Genomic DNA, 23,615 nt, shown 5'->3' on the forward strand with positions numbered 1-23,615 from the left:
AAAAGCCAATCCACAGAAAGGGAAAGTGGATGAGTAGTGTCAGGGATTTGGGGTATGCAGGATGGAAAGTGACTTCTAAGGGGTGGGAGATTGCTCTTTGGAGTGCTGGGAAAATTCCATACGTAGTGTAGGGATGGTTACAGACCATAACTCCACTGAATTGTACATTTTACTTTTTTTTTAAAAAAAGATTTGTCTATTTATTTGAAAGGCAGAGTTAGAGAGAGAGAGAGAGAGAGAGAGAGAAATAGATGGAGAAAGAGCGATCTTTCATTTGCTGGTTCACTCCTCAAATGGCCAAAATGGTCAGGGTTAGGCCAGGCCAAAGCCAGGAGCCAGGAACTTCTTCCAGGTCTCCCTCGTGGGTGCAGGGGTCCAAGGACTTGGGCCATCTTCTGCTGCTTTCCCAGGCAAATTAGCAGGGAGGTGGATCAGAAGTGGAGCAGCAGGGACCAGAACTGGCACCCATATGGGATGCTGGCACTGCCGGTGGAAGGCAGCTTAGCTCGCGGTGCCACAGTGCTGGCCCCCTGAATTGTACATTTTAAAGAAATGAATTTTACATGATATAAAGTCTATCTCAACAACAAGTCACTAACATGGACTAGTTACAGGGCGAAGTCAGCATGTGGGTGCGCACCCTCATCTCACGGATATCGAGCACTTACTACTGGTCAATCGTCTGCGTGTCATTCACTATCTTCTTCAATGTCTAAGGCACTTCCAATGGTACATGGGAATTAGCAGAACCATTTTGGAGGTGAGAATCTGAGGTTTAGAATAAGAACCATTCTGACTCAAGAACCAGCCACTTCAACAAAGCGTCTAACATATTTTAGACTTATTATTGTAATAATTATGTCTGGCTTCTTTAACATCCAAGGCCTTTTAGCCACCCAGAGGCTAAACGGCAGCTAAAATTTAGTACTTCATCGTTAGCATTGTATATATGCAAATAATTTTAATAGTAATAAAAAAATCCATGAAATCCGAATTTAGTCTGCGCCCTGCTGTCTGGTCCTGGGCTGATCAGGAGTACATGGGGTCTCTGGGAGGTGATCCCTTCTAAGATTCAAAGATGCTCTGACATTCTGTCTCAGATCCAAGCAGGACACAGAACTCCCGTTTCTATCAACCTGCTCATCTTAGAAAGATGGGCCCCCATCTCCCCACTTAGGGTTTTACATCTTCTTTAAAATATATCATTCTGGGGCCAGCACTGTGGCATAGTAGGTAAATGCCACCTGCAGTACCGGCATCCCACATGGGCACCCATTCGAGTCCTGGCTGCTCCACTTCTGATCCAGCTCTCAGCTATGCCTGGGAAAGCAGTAGAAGATGGCCCAAGTCCTTGGGCCCCTGCACCCACGCGGGAGACCCGGAAGAAGTTCCAGGCTCCTGGTTTCAGATTGGCCCAGCTCAGGCCATTGCAGCCACTTGGGGAGTGACCCAGTGGATGGAAGACCCCCCCTCCTCTGCTTCTGCCTTCTTAACTCTGCCTTTCAAATAAATAAATAAATATTTAAACATATATATATATATATTTCTAAGTGCTTTTTTACTGATTAATTTTAAAATGATCATTTTAAGAGTCAGCTATAGGGATGGGAGTTATAAAGCAGCAGGTTAAGCTGCCACTGGGGAAGCCCACATCCCATATTCGTGCGCTGGTTCGAGTCCCTGCTGCTCCACCTCCCATCTTCCTGCCTGCTGATGTGCATCCTGGGAGTCAGCAGTTGATGGACCCAAGCTCTCGGGCTCCTGACACATTGGAGACCCCAGTGGAACTCCTGGCTCCTGGCTTTGCCTGGTCCAGCCTGGGCTGTATGGGCATTTGGGATGTGAACCAGAGGATAGAAACTTTCCATATCTCATCTTGCTCTGTCACTCCTCATTTCAAATTTTAGAAAACTAAAAAATTTTAGTCAGTTATATGTAGGTAAGAAAATGGAAAGCTCCCTGGCCAGGATCTGTCGGGCCACTGGGTGCAAGTCATTAACCCGAAGCCTGGTGGAATTTTTACAGTCTAGCAGGTACTCTGTCTGGAACATTCCAAACCACCAGCACAATACATTGTAAATCAGCAGCTGCACCTCCAATTTCCTCTTATCACAGTCAATAGTTACCGCTGGGGCTTTCCAAATTCCTGTTCAGTTACACACGAGCCTCCTACTGGCCAGTAGCTTCAGAGGGCTGCCACCTGCTGCCCTAGTGGACGGATGTCTTACTTCAGGCCCAGCTGTGCTGGTCTCCTAAAATAAGTCTTTTCTGTCTTGACAAGTTGCCTCCATGGTCCTTGGGGCAGACACCGCGAGCCTGGCATAGCCTCCGTCCGCCCTCCTAGGGCCCAGAGGTTGCTATTTGCAGAGTTCCAGAAAGTTGCCTCCCTTCAGCTGTTCTTTCCTATTCAAAAGCAGAAAAACCCTGAGCCACAGCCAGCTGAGGGACTGCCTTTCTGAGGCTTCCAGGAGAAGCCAGGTAAGCTAAACACCAGGCAAGGAGGTATAAGAAGTAGGATTGGAAACAGAGCAGCCAGGACACAAACTGGCGCCCATACGGGATGGTAGCATCGCAGGCTGTGGCTATACCTGCTGTGCCACAAGGCCGGCCCTGCAGCAGCCATACTGGACCATGAGGCAGCCTTGAGGTAGAAAGCCGTTACCAGAGTGCTAGAACAGACATACAAAAGAAACCTCACCTCGTTACTTATTACCCATGGGAAAGAGCACAGTAACTTTGACTCCTTTTCCATCAAAGAAAACAAAGCAACCTGAATAAGGTGCTATTATTCTGAAGGTTGGGGCACATGCAGGCAAATCTAATTCAAATAGAGATATAATTATGCTATTTTATTCACAAACGTGTGTCTCAAATAATAAAGCTCATATCGAGTACCATGTTCTGCAGAGCTTTTGCTGACTTTTCCACATGAAAGTAAACCAAAGGCAACTTCCACTCAAATACGCACCACCCTCGTCCTTTGTAAGGCTTCCACAGTTTTCTGAGGGAGGGAAATAACCATCTTTCCCGTATCTCAAAGCCTAGGGTGGACACAAATCGTTTCCCTGTGTTCCCTTGCCATTTTAAGTTCTTTGTTTAAATGCATCTCTTTCTAAAAAAAATAAGATAAAATAGATCCTTTCTTCTCTCCTGCTTTCCCATGGCAGTGAGCTTCTCTAAGCAACTGTGTTTCTCAGCTTCCGTTTGGGGACATTAACAACAAGCCCCTTGGGGTTAGCGTTCCCCACAGTGGGTACTGGAGCATATGCCACAGCAGGGTACATCCACCTGAGAGCTCTGCTCTCCCCCGTGAACTCAGCTGCGGGTGCCATGACAACAGCCAGTCAGGGGAAAGGAAGCAAGCGGAGGGCACCTGCCGAGGAGCACCGAGGGAGCTGCAAGTGCAGAGGAGCCCCGTGAAATTCTACTCACGGAACATCTGCGAAGACTGCATCTTCTAGCCACACCAGAGCCACGAATTGCCAGCAACATGAAGAGAAATAAAATAAAAATAAAGTAGAACATTTGAAAGCGGCCACTCCCCAAAAGAAGACAAATTCTGAACCAAAGTTCCCGAAGGTTGCTGCTGGAATAAGAATTGCAACCAGGTGGCTAAAACAGACGCCATCCATCATTCAAAGACCAAACCCAGGCTTTACAGCAAGTTGCTCAAGCTTCCCATTTTCAAGAGAAATGGGAATAAAAGAAATTCTCTGGGTTGCTCTTTCTGCCCAAAGTACATTATGGCAGTGTCCTTATCAGCCCTCTATAGAAACCTCAACTATTTCAAACCACCTCTCAGTGAAATACAGAAAGAGGCAAACTGTACAAACAAAGAAAAATCTCATTATTTCATAGGCATTACCCGTTGGTGGTATGCAACTGGTCTTAAAGCATCGCTGTGTCTGAGTAAGAAATCGCGCTCGCCTCTCAAACTGGGCGTTAGAGACGAAGAAAAGAACAAGAATCAGCTTTTAGATAGCAGAGAGCACTGCAGTTGGCTCTGGAAGTCCAGACACAGGCCTGGGCATGAGGAGATATCTATTACGGGGAGGTGGAGTGGCTCCAGGCACTTCTCAAAAACACCTTAGTTTAATTACATGGATCTAAGGGACTCCCAGCAATTGGACATCGTTTTGTAGTTGTGTGTGTGTGTGTGTGCGTGTGTGTGTGTTTTCACTACCTCTACTTGGCTTCTGCCAAAAAGCACTCATTTGCTTCAGAGTCAAACCCTGAGTCCCCAGCAGGGTCCGAATGCCCAGGAGACAACCTTGACTCCTAAGGGTCTATGACAGCAAACTCATCAGCCTGCTCCTTTCCCTTGGCTTCCCAGCCGCACCCCAGGCTGTCAGCTCTGGGTCAAAGGGAACACACACACCTCTTTCCCGAATATTCACAAGTTTCAACTCCCTGGGTGCTGGCGCCACACACAGGGCCAGGGGGACCAAGCTTTGGGGCCTGGCCACACACAAGGCAGAGAAAAGAGAAATGGGCCAGCTTGGCAAGGCGGAAATCTGACCTCTTCAAACCGAAAATAGAAGAATGCAGGAAACAGTTTAAAAAAAATCCTCTTGGTTGCCTTGACTCAGGTTCCCGGGCCTGAGATCAGAGAAGAGGGAGCCTTGAGCCGTTAAAAAACAAAACCACACACTCATGCACACAGATTTTTAAAAGTTGATTTCCCTTTTAATATACGGCCCCAAAACTGCAGGCAAATCTTGAAAACAAATTGAACCAGCAAATGGGGATGTCTCAGAAGTCCTAACTTCTATCAAACCCCTCTATAATTTCAGTAAATATGAAAGGATTGCCTAAATCACAGCTTTAAAAGACAATTTTGAATTATAAAAATAGCAGCACACTGTTTGCTTTCAATTTGCTTCTGTGTGGATGTAGCCTAAGTAACTCCACCAACAAGGTGCCTGGCCACGGGCTGCTTAAGGAACGGACAGTTTCTGAGAAATGGGTCCACAGGCAATGTCACCATGTGAGACCACAGAGTGTACTTAGTTATGGATGAAACGGCAGCAGAGAAATGTCTAACCCAGTGCTTCGTCTCACATGGGGGAAGCATTGCCTAGCGGACAAGGCAGAGGAGAAAGCAAGATCTATTTAAGTCAGAGGCCTCCAGCCAGAGTGGCCTGCAGGGGGACTCCAAGAGAAGCAAAACTCAAAAGAGCTGGTGGGAGTGGGGCTTCTAAGCAGGATTTTGGGGAAAAAACTGTCAATCAGCACAAGGTGGAACAAACCCATCGGGAGACCTGATTTGCAGTCTTTCACCTTGTCTGGCTTGCTTATGATAAATAAGCCATCAGAAGGGTGGGGTACCTAACTAGTTCTACAGTAAAGTGGGAGCTCGCAAGGGTGGCGTCCCCACTCCCTTGCTGTCCCCACTCCCTTGTAAGACTGGAAGCTCCCAAGGTGTGGGCGGGCAGGCACTTTTGATCTCTTGCTAAAGATAATTCTTGAGGAAAGCAAGTATTTTGCACCCTCAGTTTCCACCATGACCAACCTGACTGCCTATTAACCTGACTCCTCATTCTCATTCTCACAGACTGAGACAGGAACTGTTAGGAAAAGGGTCACAGATTGCTGCCTCCCCACACAGGGCACCAAAAATGTCAGGAAAAGAGATGCAGAATAGAGAGGAGGCAGTGTACGAATTTACAGCCAGACCGAATTTATTCAGAGAAAATAAATTCGTAGAGATGGGTGACAAAGTGCTGGTGTACACATTGATGGAACATGTGGTAGAGGACCCCGACCCTCAGGGGCGGGGCCTTTTTATACTTTAGGGTGCGGGCAGGGGGCAGCAGGCAGAGGTGAATTCCTAGAACTGGGCATGAAATCGGAGGTGACTCCCTAAAATCTATACAGAAATGTGGCCCTTTAGAGTTCCCCAGAACTATCTGGGGTGCCACATGTGCTACCAGAATTTGGGGTGCCATACAATATCACCATATGCTTATTAATAAATCCCCAATCTTAATAAGCCCAAGAGGGTTCTTGCCTAATATTTAGATGAGAATTCTAAATACCGGCACAGATAAATGAGGCAGCATGGTACATTGTAAGCCTTTATTTACTGAGAAAAATGCATAGAAGAGTGAGAGCTTTATTAAGGGAGAGAGGTAAATCTGGGTTCATAACAAGCACCAGGAACCAGCCACATGGTGGAGCATTTAGGCCAGGAAGCATCTAGGCCATGCCTTAGGGCCACGTGCCCTGGGGGCGCAGGGCTACAGCAAGCCCCCTCCTGGCAAGAGGCCAGGGAAGAAGAGAAAGGTGGGACACACCCTGTCCCAGGCTTTTAACCCACTTCCAAAGGGGAGTGGTTAATTAACCTGATTGGCTGGTGGGCACCCAGGTGTGGCCAGGTAGGGGCATGAGGTCACACAGGGGCGTGGTGAAGGCGGGGTCTTCCAGCTCACAAACCTAATCAGTTTTAACCTATATGCTGCCTACTTCAGGCAGAGGCCTTGGAAACCTGGAAAAGAATGCAAGGTGGGGTATGAAGGCAATAGGGTGTGAGACCCAGTGAGATTCAAGGCCAAGGAATTCATTCCAGTGTTTACCTTCGGGACAATGAGCAGGAAGGGCTGAGGTGTGTGTCTTTGCTCCACCATCTACAAGGACCAGCACTAATTACAGTATCCTCATCTCCATGTTATCAATGAAGAAAGCCCCAAGGGGTAACAGACCTGGCCATTCCCACATCCTCTTTCACCTGTTGTCCTAGCACTACAGGGAAAACGGCAGCGACAAAGAAAGTGACCTCAGTCCTTGCCTCATCCAGAAGAATTTCCACACAGATAAAGCAGTGAGCAAGGCAAGATTTATTTATTTTTCTTTTATTTATTTATAGGAAGATTTATTTAAGTCAGAACCTTGCAGCCACAGCAGCCAGGAGGGGGATCCAGGAGGGGGATGGTGGAGTCTTTGAAGCACAATTTGGGGGGAAAGCAGAACAGTCAGGGGTAGGGACAAAACCCAGCCAAGGCCTGGACTGTAATCCAGTATAGTGTGCTCCTGATAAAACAAAAACGCCATCAGAAGGGTGTGATTGGTCACTCCTTTCTACTCGCATGATAAATTAAAAACTCAGAAGGGGAGAACCACTACTTCCTTACTCTTCTTGTGATAAAATTGGAAACTCAGGAGTGGAATTAGCACTTTTATCTTGCTAAAGGAGCTTTGGGGAGAAGCTGGCATTTTCACCATCTTAAAGAGACCTGGCCAGCACCGCGGCTCACTAGGCTAATCCTCCACCTTGCGGTGCCGGCACACCGGATTCTAGTCCCGGTCAGGGCACCGGATTCTGTCCTGGTTGCCCCTCCCACATGGGAGACCAGGAGAAGCACCTGGCTCCCGGCTTCGGATCAGCGCGGTGCGCCAGCCACAGCAGCCATTGGAGGGTGAACCAACGGTAAAGGAAGACCTTTGTCTCTGTCTCTCTCTCTCACTGTCCACTCTGCCTGTCAAAAAGAAAAAAAAAGAAAAAAGAGACTTCCCCTTTCCTCATTCTCAGGGACCCAGTCCGTGTACCCCTCACACTAGGTGTCTCACTATTCTTGCTGGCATAAAGTAATAAAACATAGAAGTATATGTTACTAGTTCTTGGGGATACTTCACGGGAGGATGTATTCATTGCATACATATGTTCAGAGGATGCCTACTGGAAAATGAAATAAGAATTTACTACTCAAGCCCAAAAGAAAATTCACTTAGACTCGATAAATTTCCATATGTGTCTCTAATACTCCTCTGCACCCACGTTCAACAGAATGACTAATACAAGGATACCCAATGAACGCAGGGGTTAAGACTACACCTTCCTGTGCCACAGCTCAGTTTGTCGGTCCATCGCCCACCCTTGGGGAAACACTTCCTCTCAGGAAAAGGACACTCATAATTAGACCCACTAAAAATAACCTGGGCGTTCAGAGCAATGCCACTCCGAGTATTTAACAAGTGGGCCAGGCAAGAGCTCTTGTCAGCTCTCCCACAAAAAGGTGACCATTTGCCACTGAGCCAGTCCTGGAATAATGTTCTTTTCCAAAGGGCTGTCCTCTGGCTAACAAAATCCCAACCAAACTTCACAACTTCAAAGCAATACAGAGTGACAAAAAAGAGAGAGAGAAAGAAAGGAAGGAAAAAGAAAAGCTCACTCTGTTTTTAAAGTCCAATTATTAATCAAGAAAGGGCTGGTACAGGTTGGTTTCAGCTATAAGCTCAAGAGCATGCTAAGTGTCTTAATGCAAATTACTCACAAAGACAGACAAAATAAGACATCAGAGAGGGAACATTAAAAACCCCAAGAGGCCGCTGCCACGGCTCACTAGGCTAATCCACCTAGTGGCGCCGGCACACCGGGTTCTAGTCCCGGTCGGGGCACCGGATTCTGTCCCAGTTGCCCCTCTTCCAGGCCAGCTCTCTGCTGTGGCCCGGGAGTGCAGTGGAGGATGGCCCAGGTGCTTGGGCCCTGCACCCCATGGGAGACCAGGAGAAGTACCTGGCTCCTGCCATCGGATCAGCGCGGTGCGCCAGCCGCAGCGTGCCGGCCACGGCGGCCATTGGAGGGTGAACCAACAGCAAAGGAAGACCTTTCTCTCTGTCTCTCTCTCTCACTGTCCACTCTGCCTGTCAAAAAATAAAAATAAAATAAAATAAAATAAAAAACAAGAAATTATGTGCATTGTAAATCTCCTTTACTATCAGAGAGAGCGGAGTTCTTCCACCCTGTGTCCTTGGGCATATACATCCCTAAAATCCTTTGTCTCGGCTTTCCCCAGTTGTTAGTGAAATGGTGTTGTATTATCTGAGGCCCATTTTGGGCTCTGGCCCAGCCGCCACCTTGTACACCAAGTTCTGGCCTCTCCAGGATCCAGCCTGGCTCACCAGGAGTCAGGTGACCAAATGGCCCAACCATAAGCAGCAACTCTAAATCGGCCCTCACGGGATTCGCTGTTTCCACTCCCTCATCCCTGCAAAGCTACACAAAGGCCTGCCTTTCAACACAGGCCCTCTTCCCGCCCTCTCACCTCTCCCTGCAGCCTGTCAGGTTTCCCCCTGAACTGACAGTAAACCTCTCCTTTAACTCCAGTGTTTGCTGTTTGGTGGTGGCCTTTCACCAGCCAGCATCTTCATTGCTCCCCTACAGCATGACTACAGGTGATACAGACCTACGGTAAGTGGTTTCCGTGTTAATCACAGGTAGCAGATTTCCCTAAAATCAGATCACTCGAGGGGGCCTTGTGGTTTGAAACACAGAACTGAGGATTTCAAAGAGCAAGTGCTGCTAATTATATCACTGCTCTCTAACGAGAGCTTCGTCAGCAAATATTTGCTTTTGAGAGCATGCGAACCACACTGATTCTGCGAGAACTAAGGCACTAAGTAAGAAAAATCCCAAGTTAGAGCCTTCCCGGAGGCAGAGCCGCCATTCACTCCTCCCAGCCTCAGCGCTGATGCCACGTTCCCTCTCCACTCACCGAGCTGCCTCCCAGCCCCTCTCCCCTCTCCCGCCACGCTCCGTCCCCCTTCAGCTCCCCACCACCAGAGAGGCACTGAAGTTGAGTGTGATCTGGGAGAGGTGAGTGGGATGAACCACTGCCTACCGCCCTTTCATAACCCTCTGGTGCTGATCTTCAGACCACATGTTGAACTAATTGTTGTAACATTTCCATTGGAGTTTTCAAGGTAAGTGCCCTCAGGGAGACCGTAGTTGGTAGCTCCCTGCAGAGTCTTTTCTGGGTTTCCAATGTCAGCACCACAATAACAAGTACTCAGATATGCAGGAGTTTTCTCCCACCAGGCAACAGAAGCTTTTCCCTGTGTAGTAATTGTCCACTCAGTCAACAACTACTTACTGAACACCTACTATGTGCCAGGCACACGTCTTTTATCCTTGTGGGCTTAGAAGGGTTGCATTAGCCCAGGTACTCCAACTTAACAAAAGATGGAAAAGCATGCAACATTGCAGAGAGAGGCAAAGCACTGGGAACTTTCCAAGGAGAACGAAGACATCAAAAAGGGTTAAAACTCACACCAGAAGGTTCTGCAGAAAACAACTCAGTTCCTTTCTCTTTCTCCGAGCTTTGTGGGGCATGCCCACACTCAAGTCTGCCTCTACCTGCGGTCTTCTTCATTAACTACCAAATTAATTGATTAGTGCTTAATGTAATTCTGTTAAGTCGTTCAGTCAATAGGTGCTTGTGGCACACCCGGCACCATTCTGGAGGGTCTGTAAGGGCAGTCACTGGCTGCAGAGTGGGAGTCCGGCAGGTGGAGATGGACAATACACCTGTGCACACACTATGCAGCAGGCTGGCTGGTGTGACGCAATAAGGAACAGATATTTCACCTGTGCCCCTGATTGCTGGCAAAGAGCTCCTGAAACCCTTGGGGTTTCCTAAATAATAGGAGTCTTTGGATTACCCTTCCTTATTCAGAACCAGCCCCTTTCAAACAGATCAGAGTTCATTCAAATGAGATGACCCTCCACCAAAGGAACCAACTCTGTAATTCGAGGACTGGACCTGAGAGCCTCCCCCTCCGCTCAGAAAGGGAGAGGAGCTGGAGACTGAGTCAATTACCATTGGCTGGGGTGAGCACTGTGGCACAGGGGCTTAAGCCGCTGCTTGGGACACCCACATCCCATGTCAGAGTGGTTGCTCTGCTTCTAATCCAGCTCCCCACTAATGCACCTGGGAAGGCAGCAGAGGATGGCCCAAGCGTTTGGGTCTTATCCACCCATGTGGCAGACCCAGATGGAGTCCTGGCTATTGGCTTTGGCCTGGTCCAGCCCCAGCTGTTATGGGAATTTGGGTAGTGAACCAGCAGGTGGAAGATCACTCTGTGTCTTTTGCTCTTAATCACTCCACCTTTCAAATAAATATATATACACATTTTTTAAAATTACCAATGGCTAACAACTTAATCAGCCACAGCTATGTACTAAAATCTCCAGAAAAACAGGGTTTGGAGAGCTTCAGCACTGAACGCAGTGAGGTGCCAGGAGGGATGAGCCCACGGGACTCTGTTCCCTGGCCCCACGTCTCTTCCGTTGGCTGCTCTCAGCTGCATGCGCTGCAATAATCCACTGAACACAAGTCACGTGCTTTCCTGGGTTCTGTGGGTAGCATGTGGATAGCCCGGCACCCACATGCACTCCGCATGTGAAACAGGGCCGTCTCGGGGGGCTGAGCTCCTCACCTGTGGGACCTGTACTAACTCCAGGTCTCAGCATCAGAACTGAATTAATTCCCGGACACCCAGTCAGTATTAGGGAACTGGAGAGGTGGCAAGGCAAAGTTCTCAAAACTTACGTCATGATAAAAAGACATCTGCGCTAGGGACAAGCACTGTGAAGCCAGCTAAGGAAAATGGGGGAAGCCATGCGCTGCTGCGGAGCTTGCTCGTGAGTGATTTCTCCCACCGGCGCCACTCTGCACAAGCAGGGAAGGAAAATTACAGGTAGTAAGAAGTAAATCTAGGGGCTGGCACTCTGGCCTAGCGAGTTAAGCCACCTGCATCCCATATGGGCATATCAGTTCAAGTCCTGGCTGCTCCACTTCCAATCCAGCTCCCTGCTAATGGGCCTGGGAAAGCAGTGGAGAATGGCCCAGGTGCTTGGGCCCCTGCACCCATGTGGGAGACCCAGAGGAAGCTCCTGGTTCCTGGATTCCAACTGACCCAGCTCCAGCTGCTGCAGCCATTTGGGAAGTTAACCAGTGGATGGAAGATGGATCTCCTCTCCTCTCCTCTCCTCTCCTCTCCTCTCCTCTGCTCTCCTCTCCTCTCCTCTCCTCCCCTCCCCTCCCCTCCCCTCTCCTCTCCTCCCCTCTCCTCCCCTCTCCTCCCCTCTCCTCCCCTCCTCCCCTCTCCTCTCCTCTTCTTTCTTTCTTTCTTTCTTTCTTTCTTTCTCTCTCTCTCTCTCTAACTCTGCCTTTCCAAATAAATAAATAAATATTAAAAGAAAAAAGGAGAAGTAAATCTAGATGTATTTGAGCATCAAGCTAACAAAGTTTGCCAGGGGACCACAGATGAAATGTGAGAGGAAGAGAGGAGCCAAGGATGACTCAAGGTTGACACCCTGTGCACCGGAAGGTGTCGCTGCCCGTGGCTGATGGGCGGGACTCAAGAGGAGTGTGTGTGGGGAGCTGGACTGAGGTCCTGTGCTCCAGTGAGCCGTGGCGGGGGGGGGGGGCCATAACATGAGCACTGCAACAGGAGTCCAGGGGTCCGTGAAGCTGTAGCCAAACAAACAGCACCTATGGGCAGGTGCATGTGCCACAGGTGCCCAAACACAGACACCCCAGGTCCCTGCCTTACGACAGCTCCTTATAATTTTCTACTTGACAATCTGTGAGGAGGCCACATGCATTCAGTAAAACCATATTTCCAGGTGTGTAGTTTGATCGTTTGCCCGGGCCAGTGGCAGCTGCACAGTCTGATTCTCTCCCACACTGCTGGGAGGTGACAGCAGCCACAGGTCCTGTCAGTGGCCGTGGTCCCCGCCGTGGGTACACTGACACCCTGTGATGAGCTGCACTGCTAAGCTCTGATGCTCAGTAGGTCCCGGGCACTAAATGCATTCTCCAGTCCTGCCAGTTTCAACGCAGCAACAGGTTTGTCAGACACAACCCCGTCCTGTGTTGAGCAGCAACCGTACTTGACTGTCAAAGACCAAAACATTACGAATGCAACAGGATTCTCCCTTGAGGTTTTGAAATGAGGCGTTACTAACAGCCTGCAGTCAGATTTGCCACAGATCATCTGCTATTTCTAGTGCGTCACATTGCTTTGAAGCCAAAACAAGTATTAATTTAATGATAAAATAAGACAAATAGGTTGGTAGCATAGAGCCAAATTCATAAATATGGTTACTGGACGCATCATTCACCTTCAAATGAACCAGTATAGCTCCATGTTTAAACAGCTCATTTCTCTTTCTTAACCGAATCCAAACAGGATGGCATTATAGACTTAAGATTTGTTGAAAGGACAAGCTAGTTATTTGACAAAAATTACTGCAAGTCCCATTCAAACTTGAAACTTTGAGCTACATGAAGAATGTAGTTCTGCTTTTCGGTAGACTTGATAGCAGTCTTGTCGCTACCTTAACTTCAGTGATTTGGAAACTCCCAGAATTGGCATCACTACAAAGGAGAACAAACCATTTCAGAATTTCTGGATGGTCTTAAACTTTAAACGCAAAAATAGAAATATCATGAACAAAGTATTATTTGTGTGCAGATTAAAGAAATGGCTCTAATATTCACTAAATGCCTCGATTCATTTAACATATACAAAGGAACAGATGCTAAACGTTTAGCATACATGTCCCTTTTAATCTTCCTAACACCTGATTCTTGATAGAGGAAAATGCAGTTCAAACTACCAGAGCACAATAAAAACATTAAGAGACACTGTACACAGTAGAAGTGGGAAAAATTTACATTGAGTTCCTAGGTGTGTTGATTCCTACCAAGGTGAACACAGAGATGTTAATGGGCTCCACTAAACTTCACTTTCCTCATTAAAATGCAGGATTATGACAGCAGCTGCCACCCAGGGGCACAGAGGTAACACAGTTAGAGCATCTGGAGAAAGTCGGGGCTCAGCAGCTCTGAGGCCGCCTACGTCTTTTCCAGCTGCTATATCGAAATATCCCAGACTGGGTGGCTTAGAAACAACAAATGCTTATTCCCCACAGTCCTGGAGGCTGGGCAGTTGAAGACCACGGCCCTGGCCCATTTGGGGTCTGCTGAGGGCCTGTTCCTTGGCTCACCCACAGCAGCGCTCTGGTCTGTGTCCTCCGTGGCAGTAGGGCGAGCAAGTACTCCAGTGTCTCTGTTGTCAGGGCCATCCTCACGGTCTCACCACCTCCCGGGAACCCACCTTGTGTTACCATCACCGTGGGAGTCTGAACTTCAGCCCATGAATTCCAAGACTCAAGCATTGAGTGTCTTGCAGAGGCTGCAAACCCACCAGCATCACGAGAGGAAATCCACTATGATTAAATGAATTACCCAGAGCCACACAGCTTGTGAATGGCAAAGCCAGCACTGACACGAAGCACATGTCACTTCGAAGAAGACACAATCCAGATTCAAGGTGTCCAACGCCAGCATGTTATCCCACATCACCCACAGCACAATGCTGCATTTCCGAACTTAATCACGTGACAGTACTACCTGGCTTTATAAAAAACTCCCACAAAACAGCCCGGGATCCCCATGAGAATCCACGCCCACACCCATTCTTCAGGTGAAGGAGCCGAGGCCAGCTTAGCCCAGGTGAGCTATCCAAGTGCTAGTAAGTCTAGACGAGACACAGTCGCAGGTGTAACAGCAGCTACATTTGAGTCACAACAGCTCCACTAATTCTTCAGGGGCTTTGTATAGGGCAGCACCACTTTTAAATTCTCAAATAAAGAAAATAAAATGGGGAGATTATGACAGAGTAAAAAGTACCAACATGGCTTTCAGAAAATTCGATCATGGGAGGGATTTTGAGCCCAGGAGATAGTTTGTTGAAACAAAATTGCTACCAGAAAAAGAAAAGTTTTAAATCCAGCTTTTGAGAATAAATGCAAAGATGTTAAAGATTTCATTGCACGAGGCCAGCACTGTGGCACAGGAAGTTAATCCTCGGCCGACAGAGCCGGCATCCCATATGGGCCCTGGTTCTAGTCCCGGCTGTTCCTCATCGACCCAGCTCTCTGCTGTGGCCTGGGAAGAAAGTGGAAGATGGCCCAAGCTCCTAGCTCCTGGCTTTGGATCTGCACAGCTCCGGCCGTTGAGGCCATCTGGAGAGTGAAAACAGCAAATGGAAGACCTCTCTCTCTGCCTCTCCCTCCTTCTGTAACTCTACCTCTCAAATAAATAAAATCTTAAAAAAAAAAGATTTCATTTCTAGGTTAGAAGTAAGCCTACCTCTAACCTATAAAATCTTTGAGGGCAGAAACTAAATTCAGTCTATTTCCAGGTCTAGTACAAATCCTGACTTTTAGTACCTATTTAGTAGTTGAATGAATGTGTGAACACATATTCTAATTTTTTCATCATTTATTGCTATGCCAGATCTTGGGTCATTCCCACATGTCTGGGGTGAAACTGCCTAAGCTAGAGGCCCACTCTGTCCACCCCTTGGAGGGCCCTGAGCTTTTGTGGGGATGCAGTTCTTAACACAGGTACACCAAGGGCAGAAACAGCTTAGACATGGCAGCATTCTCCACCCAGGCCCAGGGAAGATAAGATGTCCCAAAAGCTAATGTATTTCCGAAGGGTTACATTTAAATTACTTTCTCCTCTCATTTCTATCTTTCCATCTGCTGTGCCAACGTCTCTCAATAAGGCAGCACTATAGAACACACGCATACATCCTCTCTCCTAAGAGGCAATCATTTCAACAACACTGCTCAGTTCTTTTTAGCCTGAATTAGAATCCCTATTTGAATAAAATCAACCCCCACATCATATTCAAATTCACCACTTTTTTTCTTACAGTAATTAAATATGGCTCTGTGGCTGACAATGAGTGCTCCACATGCATATTTAAAGACAGCTCCTCTTCCCACTATAACAGGATTATATAACCAGACTCACTTCTGTCCACTTAAGGAATTACAGACAGGGAAATGAGAAAACGGGAGCAGGACTATGAGACGCTGTCTATCTTTAGCCTGAGGGTGTGTGATACGCTGCAAGTGAACATTTTATTCTCGCACACACTACTCTTTGGGTTTCTCTTGTCCACCGTAAGCAATGAGAGTCAGAAAGAGATGGATTGTGTCAGGGATTGCTGTCGGCAAATGCCTTCTCCAGTTACTGCAGCATCCCAGACCCGCATCAAAGCGAGCCTTGGACACGCCAGCCGCGGCCCACAACGCTGGCTGGGTGCCAGCGATCCGCCCTCCCTGGGTGACAGGAGCACATTTCTGTGTCACTAGCACCTCCTCGGGAGGCTCAAAGCCTGACAATGCTTCTCCTCCCGGGCTGACCATGTTGCTTTTTGTTGTCAATCAGCAAAAATAATGATTTGCCCTCTTAGTAAATAAGGTCACTTTCTGAAAAGGATTAAATGAGAGAACACAAGCTCAAAACTCTACAAATTTGTATCTGAACTGGCCTGGGTAGCATGTTCCTGAATATAAGATCTCAAACTTAAAAATTCAGTCATCACTATCAACATAGTGTATTACTACAGTAGATGAGAAAAAAAAAAAAGCCCCTCGTCCCCAGATGCCCATGTCCTAATTCCTAGCATAGATAAAGGTAGCACTTGGGGGCTGGTTTTGTACTGCAACAGGTAAGCCACCACCAGCAACACAAGCATTCCATACGGGCACCGGTTCAAGTCCCAGCTGCTCCATTTCTGATCCAACTTCCCACGAATGCGCCTGTGAAAGCAGCAGCAGATGTCTCAAGTGCTTAGGCCCCTGCCACCCATGAGGGAGACCCAGATGGAGTTCCAGTTCCTGGCTTTGGACAGGCCCAGCCACGGTCGTTGTGGCCATTTGGGGATAAGAGGATAAGAGCCCTGTCTCTGTGTCTCTCCCTCTCTATAACTCTGCCCTTCAAATTAATTAATTAATTAATCCTTTTTTTTAAACGGGTTACATGGCAAAAGATATTCTGTAGCTGTAATTAATTGAATTAAGGCTCCTGAGATGGAGAGATTATCCTGGATTATCTGGGTGGACCCAGTGGAATCTGTCCTTTTATAGGACAGGCAAGGGGGCCAAACTGAGACAGTGGAAGCTGATGTGACAATGGAAACAGGCTGGAGTGAGGAACTCTGAAGATGAAAGAAGTGGCCATGCGGCACGGAATGAAAACAGCTTCTAGAAGGTGCAAAAGAGGAACGGTTTTCCCCTTGTGACTCCAGAAGGAATACTTGAAAAGTACAAGTTCAGAACGTGTTATTCTACTACACCTCTGCTTACACATGTGTATTTCTCTCTAGGTAAGTAAATTTTAAAATAATAATAATAAAAACCACTTTGCAGACAATTCTTTGTAAGGTGCCATTTACATGGCAAAAACCTGACAATTGCATTTCCAGGGATACACATATTTATGTAAATACCTAGAAATCATCCATAATTATATTGGGCAAATTGATAACAAGGGCAACTCCCATTAAGGAACGGAAGGCAAGAGGACACCCTAGCGCTAGCATTGCTTTGTACTTTTCTAACTTCCCATGGAGAGAACGCTATGCATCATTCACGCACGTACTTAGAGTGAATGATGAAATATCAAAGCTGCATAAGTGAGCAGGCATCAACTGAGTAGAACTTGAGGCAGAGTCAGTCAGCTCTGGAAGGGAAAAGCACAGTTGTCTACAACACGGGGTACAAAGGAAGACAGGAAAAAATAAACAGCAGAAGACTGGACAAATGACCCGTCCAGTCCAGGGCTGGGCCTTCAAGGAAACCCCCAAAAGCATTCAGCCCAAAGAACAAGGTCACCACCTCTCTGAAAAGCCTTCCCTAAAACACACTGTGCCCACAGCATAGCTACCGCTATGGTGAACCAATCGGTTCCCAGTAGATTCAGTGCCTTTCTACTTCTTGAATACTAAGGTTTTTTATTTGTTTGAGAAGCAGTGAAACAGAAAGAAGGAGGGAAGGAGGGGCAGGAGGGGAGAGAGAAAGAGAGCGAGCGAGCAAGCTCCCCGTTCACTGCTTAACTCCTCCAAATGCTAGCAGGGCAGGAGCCGGAAACTCAACCTGGCACTCCGCCCAGTCACTGATACCAACACCTGTTGCCTCCCAGCGTCTGCATTATCAGGGAAGCTGGAGCCAGCCCTCAAACTCCAGCACTCCAACGTGGCATACAGGTGTCCTAACGTGTAGTAGACTAAGATTCAGGATGTTCCAGGGGCATTCATTCAGCCTGATGCCCACATCCATGCACCTGGCTCAGACATGACAGCTAACGAAGAGTGTTAACTGAATAAAGTGCAGTTTCCTACAGCACATTGTACTAATGGTTGCATTAACTTACATCACATTTCCCCTCAGTTTTCTTTTTTACAAATCAAAGCTAATTTTTAAAGACAGAAATAGCACAATTGGGCCTCAAGGGCAGAAGGCTGTACCAAGTGCCCATTGATGGCTCACACACCCCCAGGTCCCCACAGAGCTCTTTAATATCCAATGTGGAACAGATCAACAACTTAGTTGTAGAACCAGACTTAGAAAAATGGGCGGTGGGAACAACTAGGATTTGTCTTCACCAGTAGTGCTTTCCCAGTAGGTTAAAAGGATCAGAAGGAAGAAGAAGAGGGAAAATCTAGTAATAAAGCCTGTTATAACACAAAACTTAGAGCGTGGAGGAAGGCCCATAGAACATTATCTAGGTTGCTTTAAAAAAAGACAAGGAAAAAACAAGATCTGGAGGGAGAAACTGAGGGCACTTCCACAACTCAACTCCTTTCAACACACTTCAAAGTAGTCACAGTGAGAAAGGACAACACACCTTGAACCTGTTTCTCATCACCTCCAACAAGGACCTATGGGAGTGCAAGGCCCTACCAACATCAGTCTTGTGACCTCAAGCCCCAGAGAGATACCTTAGTTCCCATTCACTTCTCAGTGAACCACATCTCCCATTGGTCTCCCATGACTGCCCCTCTGTGCCAGGAAAAATAAAGAATTAAATAAAAGTCAAATCTCTTAGAAAACTAGTGAAGCTGCAGTTACCAGGCAACCCTCCATATATTTTAAAATAATTTGAAGTTCTTTGGCAGAAGGAAAGAATATTCAAGACCCCATTAAACGCTGAATTTTTCAAGCACATCTGAGCCAATGTTCACAAGAAGAGAGATGGACCTCCACTGCCGGCACCCTTGGAATTCCTTTTCTGTCTGAAAGCTGAAGTACAGCCATGGGCTCCCAGAAACTCTTGACATCTCATGACATGTGGAAATGGCAAATGCTCACACTTGGTACAGTATCGGGGTGATGAGGCTTTGCAGAATTATCCAGAATAATGAAAGAGGAGAAAAATGTCAAGTTGGCATCTGTCAGGCAAGAAGAAGTGACTCCCCAAGGGGACTCCAGAAGAAATCCTGCACTCAAAGTCAGGTGCCCGTGAACGGGAGTGGTGTTGGCACATGAGCGCCACAAACCCCTCATAAGCAATCAGAATCCAAAGCCACTAAGTACTCGTTAGCTATCACCCTGAGCTGAACTCTGCAGTGAACAGGGTGCAAAAGGTGGGCACAGCCCCGAACACCTTCAGGCTAAGCCTCACAACTCCAGACAAAGGTCATCCCCAGTACACACACAAATTCCTCTCAGAATCTAAGTTTACAAACACCTCTACAGAACAAAGGTCAACAGCCTTTCACCCCGTTCCGTCTAAAACAATAATTCTCTGTATCCAGAAAAATGTCCTTACTTTTATTCAAAGTCCTTCCCCTTAAAAAATAGATCAACTGGATTTTTGTACTGTATTCCAGAAGAAAATTGGTCAACATCATCTGTTTAAAATCTCTTCGTAGGGTTGGGTATTTGGTGCTAGCGGTTCAAATGCAGGTTGGGACACCTGCAGTCCCTACCAGAGTGCTTCCAATCCAGCTTTCTACTAACGTGCACCCCAGGAGGCAGCGGGTGGTCACTCAAGTACCTGGGTCCCTGCCACTCACATGGAAAATGCACCTTGAGTTCCTGGCTCCTGACTTCAACCTGGCCCAGCCCCCACTGATGTGGGAATTTGGGACGTGAGCCAGTGGACTAAAGGTGTCTCTCTACCTTTCAAATAAATATAAATACTTATAAAGTATAAAATATTTCAAAAATAAATATAAAATCCCTTCATGTATTTGAAAGCTATTAGTCAACTTGTAGCTCACTCTACTCCAACTTTAATAATCTCAGGGTTGTTGTTTTTTTTAATCTTCTTTCATCTTAGCATAGTCCTCCTTCTCTAGTCCTTTTGTGACTCACTTCCAAATCACCTTCAACTTATCCATGGCCACTGAATGACTAACAAAAGGAATGAAGGATCATAAAGGCAAAATAGTAGCCAGTAAGTGTGCTTCCCCCTCCCCTGCTAGAGAATTAAAACCCAGATCTCCAAGTTTGCTTTAAAGAACTGGAAAAGCTGACAACTCTAGGTAGCCAGGCTGGATGTGAGAAGAGCCTGCTTCATTGCTATGGGCAAGTGCTCTCTATTTTACTGCAGTCCCCACACAGTCCTCTTTACTTATTTATGCCAACAACTTGCTCCAAAATATTTGGGTTTCTGACTCTTTGGAATAAAGTCTTCAACAGTCATAGCTCACTGTTGAGCATTTAAGTAGGGGCCAGTCACCCAGAAATAACACCATCAACAAGGCACTGAGTCCATTAATTCCCACAATTCTCACCTACTGGTTTAGGTATTACGGTTATTCTGATTTCACATAATGAAGGTGGTGAGGCTAGGAAACAGAACGACAGATTTCAACTAGGTTATCTGAAACCAAACCAAACCTTCCTCCACACTGAGCCCTGTCTTCCACGTGGGGTGAAGCATCTACCGATGATACGGAGGTGATGTACCTGAGCAACAGCCAGGCCATCAGGCACAATGAAATCAAGCAGTGCACTTAACTCCCACTGCTCGTCAATTAGTCCACAGCCAGTTAAGCAATCGTAGGAACCAGGATTAGATTTTCCGACCCTGGAAGTCATTCCTGACTACAGATGCTGACCGGTTTAAAGATTTGGGACAGGCCAGTGCCGCGGCTCACTAGGCTAATCCTCCGCCTAGTGGCGCCGGCACACCGGGTTCTAGTCCCGGTTGGGGAGCTGGATCTGTCCTGGTTGCTCCTCTTCCAGGCCAGCTCTCTGCTGTGGCCCGGGAGGGCAGTGGAGGATGGCCCAAGCGCTTGGGCCCTGCATCTGCATGGGAGACCAGGAGGAAGCACCTGGCTCCTGGCTTCAGATCGGTGCAGCGCACCAGCCGCAGCAGCCACATGGAGGGTGAACCAACAGAAAAAGGAAGATCTTTCTCTCTCTCTCTCTCTCTCTCTCTCTAACTCTGCCTGTCAAAAAAAAAAAAAAAAAAAGATTTGGGACAAAGGCATTTAATTAATTTCTCTGTTACTTGTCAAATGCAATCTATCAGATAACTGCCACCTTCCCTTCTTTATGTTCTTTGGCTTCATCTTTTTGGTAGGGCCAGAGGGCATACTTGTTGTATGAGATCAGCAAGTTAAAGAGGTTACTTCTCCCTCCCACACCTAAGTCCTCTTTGGCAAAGCAAGGTCAATGGCTAATTACTATCGAGCAGTTACTATGGACCAGGCACCACAGTATCCTACTTAATACCGCAGTTCTCTTGTATATTTTTTAAGATTTATTTATTTATTTATTTGAAAGGCAGAGTCACAGGGAGTAAAAGGCCGAGAGCGAGTAAGCGAGCAAGAGAGAGGCATCTTCCATCTGCTGGTTCACTCCCCATATGGCTGCAATGGCCAGAACTGAGCTGATCCAAAGCCAGGAGCCAGGAGCTTCTTCTGGGTCTCCCACACAGGTGCAGGGCCCAAAGTTTTGGAACATCTTCTATTGCTTTTCCCAGGCCATAGCATAGAGCGGGATGGGAAGTAGAGGAGCCAGGACACGCACCGGCACCCATATGGGATGCCAGCACTGCAGGCAGCAGCTTTACCCACTATGCCACAGTGCTGGCCCCAGTTCTCTTGTATTTTAAAGATGTGTAAATGTGCAACTCCAGGTAGTAGGACATAACTCAAAGACACAAAAGTAGGAAGTGGTCAACACAGTGCGATAGCCAAGAGAGAGTGATTTCAAGCTCCTATTGCCTAAAGTGATGCTACCCAGCTCATGAGGTTGTGGTAAGGCTACATGAAAAACAACGTGAACATGGTCAGCTCAGCACAGACGCACAGAAAATACGCTCTCCGTGATAGCTACCGCTGTTGTTGTCATTGTTGTTGATATCGGGTGGCCTTGGCTGTCCTCAGACACAAATGCTATTCTGTATGGTCACGCTGAGCACCATGCACAGTTAGCATTGAACAAGCCAGCCTTGCCGAGCCCTCTGGCTCATTCCCATTTTAACCGGCTGCTCTTTCGACTGCAGAGGCCCAGAAGTGAAATCAAGTGGATGCACGTGTAGATGGGATGTGTGCCCAATGGCTGAGCAGGGAGAGTAATTCTGGCCCATTGAGCTCACAGAGCCAGGCAGCCTTCCAAGCCACCACAACCTGGGGCCATGTAAGTGAATGCAAGCAAAGCAGAGGGGGATGGGCTAACCGGATTCCCAGGTGAGGAAGGAGAAATGCTCTCTCCCAAGCCAGGCCATCGGATCCAATGGCACATCAATTTTGAAAGCCTCTACAATATTTCTCTCGGTGTACCAACAATATTGTCAGGCTTCCCAGTTAGTCATGCTATAAAGTGATTTTTCTGAGTGTACATCTCTGGCTGTGGTTTAACGAGATTAACAATGAAACACTTCTGTTAACCATGACCAGAAATTTACCATCAAAGGGCTTATTCTTTCTTTAAATCTAGTAAAAAGCTAAAAACGTGCCCAGGTGCAAAGTGTCAAAGTGGCTGTTTTAAAACATCGCATCATTGACGTATACACTTATATTTTAGGATTAAATATAAAATGTTCCTCTTAATTACTCAGCATTAGTGGACAGGGCAGCCGCCCTCCCCAGCAAGCTTCTCTGATCAAGGGAGGAAGACAGGAGGCCGCAAGCCAGAAGAAAAATGAATGGCTCCGTGCAATGCAACAGCATCTTTTCCAGGGAATCCTGGCGTAAATAAACAAAGAATGCAAACAAAGGGCGAATCGATGTTTTTCAGAGTCTGCACTGTGGTCTGAAAGCCGCCAGTGGACAGTTCCAGGTTTCAGTGCCACTGGACCGTTTTTAGTGGATTGGCCCCAGGCAGCATTTGTCTTCTGGAGTAGTGCAGGCCGGGGTCAGGGTGAGCCGGCGAGCAGGCTGTCCAGAGCGAAATTTCTCTCTGGAAGCAAAGTGTCGTTGTTAGCAGCTGAGTTCTCCACGTACAGAATCTAATTAGAGAAAGTGGACGGGAGGGAGGGAAAGTCTTCTGGCCAAGAATTAATGCTCCTGTCACCATCTGGCTATAAACCCTTTCATTTGTTCTGGCTTTGCATATACTAAAGACAAAGCGGAGGAGAACAGGAATGGAAAGTGTTCAACAGAAGGCAAGACCCAGACCGACCCGTCTCATGCTTGCAACCCACCAATCGCCTCCCATCACTTACAGAAAGACAGTCGCTCCCTGGGATCCATTAGGACGCTTTCCAGGACCCCCCACAGAAACCAAAGTCCACAGATGCTCCAGTGGCCTTGCACACTCTTTGTATGCAACTCCCTCCCCCCAGCCTCCTGTATGCTGCAAGGCTCCCTATGTGGCTGATAGCATCTAATGTTACGTAAATACTTGTCTTACTGTATTGTTTATGCAATAATGACAAGGAAACGCCATCTGTACCTGTTCAGTATGGATACACATTGTCTTCCTATTTTCAAGTGGCAGTTGGTTGACTCCCCTGGTACAGAATCCATGGAAAGGGAGGCCCAACAGAGCTGCTCCAGGGCGGAAGTATTTT

General features: G+C 47.3%; 1 protein-coding gene across 3 annotated transcripts in view; it reads right to left on the minus strand.

The window, feature by feature from the left end:
- The window catches only part of DOK5 (docking protein 5), a 158,333-nt gene that overhangs the window by 110,488 nt on the left and 24,230 nt on the right, over positions 1-23,615 (minus strand). The window contains exon 1 of one of the 3 annotated variants that reach the window (XM_089306994.1): positions 10,047-10,163. The exons of the other annotated variants lie outside the window; for them this stretch is intronic. Coding sequence (XP_089163120.1) covers positions 10,047-10,148 — 102 coding nt within the window. The 5' untranslated portion in view covers positions 10,149-10,163. Of the gene's footprint in view, positions 1-10,046; positions 10,164-23,615 lie in introns of those variants that run through there. 3 annotated transcript variants of the gene reach the window in all.

This window comes from Oryctolagus cuniculus, chromosome 11 (genome assembly GCF_051225735.1).
Source record: "Oryctolagus cuniculus isolate XC-2025 breed Fujian yellow rabbit chromosome 11, ASM5122573v1, whole genome shotgun sequence".
NCBI classification, from domain to species: domain Eukaryota; kingdom Metazoa; phylum Chordata; class Mammalia; order Lagomorpha; family Leporidae; genus Oryctolagus; species Oryctolagus cuniculus.